This window comes from Phoxinus phoxinus (genome assembly GCF_949152265.1).
Source record: "Phoxinus phoxinus genome assembly, chromosome: 5".
Classification (NCBI taxonomy): domain Eukaryota; kingdom Metazoa; phylum Chordata; class Actinopteri; order Cypriniformes; family Leuciscidae; genus Phoxinus; species Phoxinus phoxinus.
Genome location: NC_136880.1, coordinates 44,434,228 through 44,444,227, shown reverse-complemented (window position 1 = coordinate 44,444,227; position 10,000 = coordinate 44,434,228). Strand labels below are relative to the sequence as shown.

Genomic DNA, 10,000 nt, shown 5'->3' with positions numbered 1-10,000 from the left:
ATATGTAAACTAGAGATTGTAAGCTTTCAAATGATATATAGTGTGTCCAGATTAGTTCAGGTTTAGTTTAGAATATTACTGTTTTAAATATGTAATGGCTGATGCCAATATAAGGGGTTAATCCCATATCTGGAATGGTAATGCTTGGAAGTTCAGTTTCTCCGATCTGGGGTACAGGGGAGAACTGGGGTACAGGGGAGATCTGGGGTACAGGGGAGAACTGGGGTACAGGGGAGAACTGGGGTACAGGGGAGATCTGGGGTACAGGGGAGATCTGTGGTACAGGGGAGAACTGGGGTACAGGGGAGAACTGGGGTACAGGGGAGATCTGGGGTACAGGGGAGAACTGGGGTACAGGGGAGAACTGGGGTACAGGGGAGATCTGGGGTACAGGGGAGATCTGGGGTACAGGGGAGAACTGGGGTACAGGGGAGAACTGGGGTACAGGGGAGAACTGGGGTACAGGGGAGATCTGGGGTACAGGGGAGAACTGGTGTACAGGGGAGAACTGGGGTACAGGGGAGAACTGGGGTACAGGGGAGATCTGGGGTACAGGGGAAAACTGGGGTACAGGGGAGATCTGGGGTACAGGGGAGATCTGGGGTACAGGGGAGATCTGGGGTACTGGGGAGATCTGGGGTACAGGGGAGATCTGGGGTACAGGGGAGAACTGGGGTACAGGGGAGAACTGGGGTACAGGGGAGATCTGGGGTACAGGGGAGAACTGGGGTACAGGGGAGATCTGGGGTACAGGGGAGAACTGGGGTACAGGGGAGATCTGGGGTACAGGGGAGATCTGGGGTACAGGGGAGATCTGGCGTACAGGGGAGATCTGGGGTACAGGGGAGAACTGGCGTACAGGGGAGATCAGGGGTACAGGGGAGAACTGGGGTACAGGGGAGATCTGGGGTACAGGGGAGAACTGGGGTACAGGGGAGAACTGGGGTACAGGGGAGATCTGGGGTACAGGGGAGATCTGGGGTACAGGGGAGATCTGGGGTACAGGGGAGATCTGGGGTACAGGGGAGATCTGGGGTACTGGGGAGATCTGGGGTACAGGGGAGATCTGGGGTACAGGGGAGAACTGGGGTACAGGGGAGAACTGGGGTACAGGGGAGATCTGGGGTACAGGGGAGAACTGGGGTACAGGGGAGATCTGGGGTACAGGGGAGAACTGGGGTACAGGGGAGATCTGGGGTACAGGGGAGATCTGGGGTACAGGGGAGATCTGGGGTACAGGGGAGATCTGGCGTACAGGGGAGATCTGGCGTACAGGGGAGATCTGGGGTACAGGGGAGATCTGGGGTACAGGGGAGAACTGGGGTACAGGGGAGATCTGGGGTACAGGGGAGATCTGGGGTACAGGGGAGATCTGGCGTACAGGGGAGATCTGGGGTACAGGGGAGAACTGGCGTACAGGGGAGATCTGGGGTAGAGGGGAGATCTGGGGTACAGGGGAGATCTGGCGTACAGGGGAGATCTGGGGTACAGGGGAGAACTGGCGTACAGGGGAGATCTGGGGTACAGGGGAGAACTGGGGTACAGGGGAGATCTGGGGTACAGGGGAGATCTGGGGTACAGGGGAGATCTGGCGTACAGGGGAGATCTGGGGTACAGGGGAGAACTGGCGTACAGGGGAGATCTGGGGTACAGGGGAGATCTGGGGTACAGGGGAGATCTGGCGTACAGGGGAGATCTGGGGTACAGGGGAGATCTGGGGTACAGGGGAGATCTGGGGTACAGGGGAGAACTGGGGTACAGGGGAGATCTGGCGTACAGGGGAGATCTGGGGTACAGGGGAGAACTGGCGTACAGGGGAGATCTGGGGTACAGGGGAGATCTGGGGTACAGGGGAGATCTGGGGTACAGGGGAGAACTGGGGTACAGGGGAGATCTGGGGTACAGGGGAGAACTGGCGTACAGGGGAGATCTGGGGTACAGGGGAGAACTGGCGTACAGGGGAGATCTGGGGTACAGGGGAGATCTGGGGTACAGGGGAGATCTGGGGTACAGGGGAGAACTGGGGTACAGGGGAGATCTGGGGTACAGGGGAGAACTGGTTACACCAGCTGTAATCCACTAGGCAGAAAGGTCATCTGGGTCTGAAATTGAAGCTTATAAACTTGGGAAGTTTTTCATGTACATTTGAGGCAGTGATATGTCTAATAAAATGCTTGAAAATGATCACTTTTAATGACATTTTTTGGTCTTTTGGGGTATATGTTGAGGGTGATATTTGACAGCAAAAAGGCAGAAATCCGAGAAGGTCCTCACTGCAGAACATGAAATCCACTGGGAGGAGTTGGATCCAGATCCAACTCCTCCCACTATATATACTTCGCCCCCACGCCTCAGCCCCACCATCAGATGAACCAGCATATCGGTGATCATCATTGTTTGCTCTCATCAATGTAAGTCTACATTTTGATTACTAATATAGTCGAGATAGATTAATAATTTAGTGTGCGTCTTTAAGTAATGATCACACTTAAATATATGTTAAAGTTTTGACAGTGTCCATACTTTTTGATAACACCAAGACATGTTTAACTAGTCCGCTAAACTGTCATCCATTAATGGTAAGTTAGGTCGTTTGTAGCGTTAACGTTAGCACGCACGTGTAGAGGTGGCCTATCTATTTAGCTAAACTAATTAGCTTTGGATAATACTGTTGGTATGTTCATATGTTTATAGCTAGGGTAAGCTAACATGTGGTGTTGTCAGTTAGGTAGCTATCTAGTTAGCCAGGTTAGCCACGCTAAGTTACCCACTAGCCAGGTTAGGCAAACACTGCACTCCAGGTATGCATTGTTAGTTGTTGCCATGGAGTGTTTTACTTTCAATGATGAATTAAAACATTTAAAAAATAATGATCATTGAAATAATTGCTTTCTTTGCTAACCCACAGGATATGGAGGTCGAGGAAGAAAGGGGGAACTTTTTAAAATAATATGTGAAGACACCCACCCAGACTTCTGCAGCGAGTTCTGCCAGATCTGTGCTGACCTGAAAGGATGAATAGTTAATTGTGAATGTCCGGTGGTTTCCCTGTAATGTTTGTGTCATTTCTGCGTGTGCTCCCAATGTGGTTTTCCTTATGTTTTGCCTTCAACGTTTCCCTACTGTTTTCAAAATGTCTGTTTTACCTAGTGTGTTAATAAACGTTTTTTTCCCCCCTATTTAATTGTGCTGGTAATGAATTGTTCATGCATTTATGTAAGTGAGATGCTCTTATGTTATGTAAATTAAGTCAGATTCCCTTGTGAAGTCATTTATAAGTTTAAAATTAGTGCTGCTATAATTTAGTCACTTACAGTTGCATAATCAATGGAAAAGCACACATATTTTCTACTTGAATTTAAACTTGATTTAATATTACTCAAAAGTAGATGCGCCTACTTATTAATATTATAATATTTGAAATCAAAGTGCATGTGGACTACTGAGAGGGGTAAAAGATCAGCCAATCAAAGAATACATTTCTTTTTAAGATATATTTATTCTTGCATGTAACAAGGAACTCCATGCTTTTCAGGGAAGATGAAATGTAAGAATTTTTAATCAATCTTTTTGTTTTGGATTATTAAACGCTTATTAATTTTTTTGGATAATTAAACGCTTTTTCCAAATGAAAAAAAAAAATCACATTCACACAATGTACAAACTACAATGTTTGTAACTTTTTAAACTTCATTAAATAAGATTTGTTTTCAGCAAGTTTGTTTTTCTGTCAAAAGTCAAATCATCTTCAGTTATATAGCGCTTTTAACAGTGTTGTTTCAAAGCAGCTTTACAGAGATAAACTTTATAGGAAATGGAGATGGTTTTGGCTTTATAGCGGTTCTTTAATAAAATTATTTTCCAGCTAAAGTTAGTTTTGATTGATTCGCTTCCGTCGCAACGATCATTTGTTAGGGGCCGCTAAGACGACACCATTCTCTCTACACAGACTTTAAACGCGAACCTGTGAGAAACGCTAGGAACCTGTCGACCAATCAGAATGCAGTGAGAGGAAATCCAACTCCGCCCCTCGGATCTGGATCCAACTCCGCCCATCGGATCTGGATCTAACTCCGCCCCTTGGATCTGGATCCAACTCCGCCCCTTGGATCTTATGTACTGCATTGAGGTGCTACTGAGAAATCCCCAGAATCTTTTTCTGCTATTTCCTTTTTCTAGGCCTAGCCTAGTTGTTTAACTGCGCTCTGTTTTATTGTTTCTTGTTTTATTATTATTCTTTTTTCTCGTCTCACTGTTAATGTCTGTATCCTTTTGTTTGCAATAAAAAACAAACAAGAAAAAACATCCTTGTGTGTTCGGCACCTGATGACGTCACTTCCGGGATAGTCCATTGTCCCCGAGGAGGGGTGTGTTTGTCCAAAGTAAAGCGGACAGTACTAAATGTTATTTTGTTCAATATTCCGAAGAGGTGAAGAATAAAACACACGCACCATCGGTTGGCTAGCTGTACAACTGAGGCTTTCCACAAGTTAGATTCAGATCGTTAGATGTTATCCTCCTTACAAGCCTGTTGCAATATAACTTTTTTACTGAGGGACATTTTTACAATGTCAACAAGATTACAATACAAACATCTTAAAAAAAATCAATGTATGAATTTTTGAAATGAAGATTGTGTGTTTAACATATCATACCAACTAAATGTTTAAATATTCTGTTGTTTATTCGGCTTTATGGGGCCGATTTAGTGTCAGGGACGTTTTCATAGAATCACCCACAGTATATCTGAAGAGTGTGTAGAAGTGTTCTTCTGCGATGATGATGATGAATAAAATAACTTCCTCACATCCTCACAAACCTTCAAACGTCCAAGAATCACAAGAGAAAGTGTGTGTGTGTGTGTGTGTGTGTGTGTGACACGAGCTGCGCATGCGCATGGCGGCCGGCAGGTGTCGCTGTGAGTTTCGCTGTGTTCTCCTGCTCTGCTCGATAAACCGCCGAAGAAGAAGAAGAAGAAGAAGAAGAAGCAGCTTCACAACATCCAGCGCGATGGAGTCTAATGATGCGGGTAAAACACTGCAGATATCATGATAAACATCATCATTCTCTCTGTGTTATCTCTGATGTGCGTGCGTGTGTGTGTGTGTGTGTGTGTGTGTGTGTGTGTGCGCTCTGCCTGCGCTCCTCGCTCGGGTCTGCGCGGTCCCGCTTCACAGCTGCTGGAGTGTGTGTGTGTGTGTGTGTGTGTGTGTGTGTGTTTACCTCAGCTTTACACACACTCATTTATCGTGTATTTCTCTTTTAAAAGCTCAGGTCATAATCACGGAAGCCCGTTTCCGACACACAAGACAAAAATCATTCTTTTGTAAATAAACATTACGACAGAAGTTATTCATGCGATTAAAAAGTCGAAGTTAAGAGTTAAAAAGTAGAAACAACGACTTTCTTTGACCTTGTATGTCGTCATTTCGACTATAAATCATAGTTATGACTATCATAATATTATGACATTCGATGTTATATGCCATGGTTATGACGTAGGCCTAATATATCGTAATTTCAAGTTCGACATAATCTCAATTTCAACTTTATATTTCGTGATTATGTCTTATGTCATGATTCTGACTTTTTATGTCATAATCGTGATTTGCAAAAGCATGATATTGTTTCTTATACCGGCTGAAATTGGCTTCCCTGTCTATTTTAAATATAAATATGAAGATGAATATCATAAAAACACATCCAGATCACATCACTTCTGTAAAACTGAAGTAAATAGAAATGTCTAGCAGTGACATCACTTTATTGAGCTTTTTAATCCTAAAATTACAATAGTTTTGTGCAATATTAAAAGTGCAGTGACTAATAATCTTACATTATGTTTATTAATGCACATTGACAGTAACGCGCTGAGCTTGAGATGCAGATAGAGTAGGCTAACTCATGTGTGCTAAAGCTAGTAATGTACACCACAACATTTCCGATTTTAAAGCGTTGAGTTCTGGCCGTTCATAAACACGACTGTGGGCCTTTTGTGGGCCTGTGGAAACGGTGACGTGAGAGTGTATAGACGCGCAGTGTTTCCTACACACTACCATCGCCACAAACACACCGTACAAGTGTGTGTTATCCAGCAGCCGTTGCTTCCCTGCACCTGAACACACACCGCTGTACGAGCGGCCCGTCTGTGCTGAGAGGAGCAGAGCATATATACCAGCTAGAGTTACTACAGTACAGCCTGGGGGAGAGCCTTCTGTAACTTGTTCCGTGTGTGTGTGTGTCTGTCTCTCTCTCTCTCTGTGTGTGTGTGTGTGTGTCTCAGGTCGTGGCGGCAGGAAGACTCATCAGAAGAGTAAGTTGAATGTGATCATGAGGCAGGAGGAGCTGATCGCTCAGAAGAAGAGAGAGATCGAGGCCAAACTGAGAGAACAAGCTCAGACCAAACCCACGCCGAAGCCGGCCCGCAACTCAGCCAGCAGGTGACACACACACACACACACACACTCACGCGCTCACACACACACACGCACACACACACACTCACACACTCACACTCACGCGCTCACACACAGACGCACACACACACGCACGTGCTCACACACGCACACACACATACACACTCACACGCACGCGCTCACGCACGCGCTCACACACACACGCACGTGCTCACACACGCACGCACACACACACACACATACACACTAGGGCTGTGCTCAGAATATTGATACAACGCTACGTCGTCCTGAACTCCTGGCGATGCGCGGATCGATGCTGTTGTGCTTTTGAATGTAGGCAATTCAGGGCTCGAGTTTCGGCGCGGGTATTGCGCATCATTGTAATCATTCCCGCAGGTCTCCCACTTATAATGCGGGAAATTGCCGCAAACATTGATTCACTTTAGCATGTAGGTTTTATTAGTAAATGAATCCACACAGATTATAAAATCAAATCAATCATTTTAAAACTTTGTGCGAGACGCAATTTCTCAAATCTCGTCTGTCAGATGTGTTCACGAGGCAGAGCGGCGATACTACACTGACAAACACACACACTCTCGCGCTTCCGAGTCGAGACATGACGGAATATTCACTTGCATAATCGGGCCAGCATTGCATCATGACGAAAGTTTACCATCTGCACGTCTCTAAGTCTTACCATTTTTAACATGCAAGCGAATTTTCCGTACTCGCGCTCTCTGGGAGAGTGTTCTCTGCGTGCACGGAGTAAAGCCGCCTCACACACACCTCGCGAGGAACTAAAGTTATTTTTCTCGGATTATATCGCGTTACCCGTGCACTAGCTGTTAAAGGTGAAGGCAGCCATGTGTCTCTCATTCATTTAGTTGTCAAAACATCAAAAGATGGCTTTAATATTAAGGAATCTGGATTAATAGTCCATGCATTTAATTTAGTCAGGACAAAAATACTGCCCAGTTTAATTTCACATTTGATTGCTTTATTCAGTTTCTGTAGTATTTCTGAATACTAGACTTTTCTCTTAATTCAAAGTTTAAAATCAATCTCAAAAGATTACAAATGCATTAATGCGCTTCATATGTCAGGATTTACAGACACACTGTGTTGTCGAGAATAACGGCTTCAGACTATTGCTTCTCAAGTGTGAGCAACACTACACAACACAACACGTCAGTGTTTAACAGAAGCGGCGGTCCCCGGGTGTGTGTGTGAAGCTGAGCGAGACGTAATGTGAAGACATGACTCTGTTTGGTGCGCATTCCAAATCATAAGACCAAATTGTTAAAAGGTGTTTCGAAGAGTTTACGAAAACTACGTTGAATTTCAGTTGTTACAGTTTTTGCTTTTATGGAATATGTTTTTCCATGTGTTTTTTTCAGTTATCACAACTGCTATAACACTGGTTATGCAATAAACAGATATTACAGTTATTAACTCTGCTCAAAAGAAAGTTTAATTCCAAATTGATCCATATCGTATCGTGGCTTTAGTGTCGTGATGCGTATCGTATTGTGACATTGTTGGTGATAGACAGCCCTAATACACACACACACACACACACACACACACACACACACAGCGAGACAGACAAACAGACACACACACATAATCACACACACACACACATAATCACATACACACACATACACACACACAGCGAGACAGACAAACAGACACATACACACCTACACACACACACACACACAGCGAGACAGACAAACAGACACACACACATAATCACACACACACACACACAGCGAGACAGACAAACAGACACATACACACCTACACACACACACACACACAGCTCTGATGAGCACAGCTTTCGTGATCACGTCTCTCTCTCTCTCTGTGTGTGTGTGTGTTCAGCTCTCCTCCCTCACAGGCTTCATCGTCGTCATCTTCATCATCGTCGTCTTCATCCTCATCCTCTTCTTCCTCCAAATCTAATAAGTTTGTGAATGACGGGAGTTTTCTGCAGCAGTTTCTGAGGATGCAGCAGGAGAAGTCCGGCGCCGATGAGGGTGAGACCCCGCAACCAACTGCGGACACACACACACACACACACACACACACTCACTCGCATGCACACACACACACACTCACTCGCACGCACGCACACACACACACTAATGTTCTACATATTACATGTGAAATTATTCACCCCGCATTGAAAACCAGGTGTATGAAATATGCAGACTCTCAGCTGTTTACAATGAACAAATCAAATAAATAAAAAGTAATTTAAATATCTCAACACAACAAATGTTTCAAGTGGTTTCCCCAAAACTCAACCGCAGAAGCACTCGCCCCTCCGGCTCCACACACTCGTCCTCGGCTCGTGTTCGGTTCGGGTTTTTTCCTGCCGACCAAAATGCCGTTATTTCAGATGCAGGCTCGTTGCGCATGGCAAGCGCTCAGAATGTTAGAGACACTGGCGCGACCACAACATTACCCGACATCAAATGGCAAATGTAAGCGTAACGAAACTGCGCTGCTCGTTGTTGTGTGGCTGACGGACCGGTTATCAGTGTGAACCAGCGCAGCCGATCTTCAGCAGCACTGAACTCTGAACTCTGAACTCTGAACTCTGAAGCGCCGCTGCTTTGATGACGAGATCTCGTGAGTACAGTCACACTTCTCCGTTATTAGCGGATCGAACAGCGCTGGCGTGGACACCAGGAGACACATTCTGCCATGAGTGAACTATTGAGGTTCCCCAGATCGGCAACACTCACCGCAGGAACGCTCCTCACTGTAACCGTGGAGGTGTGGCAGGAAGAGTGGCAGGAAGAGTGGCTATAATGCTGTCGAGTGACATTACGTCACAGTTGCTGCCCTCAAATGTTGATCTGAACTAAACCTGTTTATAACTACTACATTATTACATTTCATTTTGTGCAAGGAGCCGTTTTGTTTTATATGCTCCTAAGAAGAGTCAGGTAAAGCTCCATCATTGCTCAACGTAAAACAAATATCATACTTTATGATGTTAGTTTTAATAAAATATAATTAAAAAAATTAAATCAAGGACATTTCTCTGGCATTTCTTTATTTTTGCTGTATCGAACCGAACCGTGAATTTTGTGAACCGGTACACCCCTAGTGTGTGTGTGTGTGTGTGCAAGAACATGACTTGTTTGGATTTATGGCTTTGATTGTTTCATAAAATATTAATTTGATATAAATAATGTTCATAAATAATTTTCATAAACTTAAACCTATTGGTTTTACTTTTTAAACTTGTTTTACTTCAACAATAATCTGCCAATCTTCTTTAAAATGAGACCAAACTTAAGTCTGTGCCGAAGCTTCACATGTGTATGACAGTTGTTTGACACGGACATTTTTGTCTACTATGGACCACTTTTTAAAATCTTGTAATGTTGTCTGTGTGATGTCATGTCCTGTAGGACCCGTCAGCCCCGCCCCCTGCGCTCAGAGCCAATCACAGGCTCAGAAGAAGAGCATTCTCATCGGGAAGCGCCCGGGTCTGGGCGTCAGCAGCATGATCAACCAGTTCAAGAACTACTCCCAGTCCAAGAGGAGCACACTCCCCGTGA

The 10,000-nt window shown here is 45.0% G+C and overlaps 1 protein-coding gene across 1 annotated transcript in view; it reads left to right on the top strand.

Annotated features, from left to right (window-relative positions):
- Window positions 1-4,418: 4,418 nt before the first annotated feature.
- sugp1 (SURP and G patch domain containing 1) overlaps window positions 4,419-10,000 on the top strand; it is a 15,538-nt gene continuing 9,956 nt past the window's right edge. Inside the window, exons 1-4 of the mRNA XM_079614398.1 lie at window positions 4,419-5,029; window positions 6,284-6,440; window positions 8,307-8,461; window positions 9,851-10,000. The exon at window positions 9,851-10,000 is cut by the window's right edge and continues 75 nt beyond it. Of these exons, the coding sequence (XP_079470524.1) occupies window positions 4,891-5,029; window positions 6,284-6,440; window positions 8,307-8,461; window positions 9,851-10,000 (601 nt within the window). The 5' untranslated portion in view covers window positions 4,419-4,890. The remainder of the gene's footprint in view (window positions 5,030-6,283; window positions 6,441-8,306; window positions 8,462-9,850) is intronic.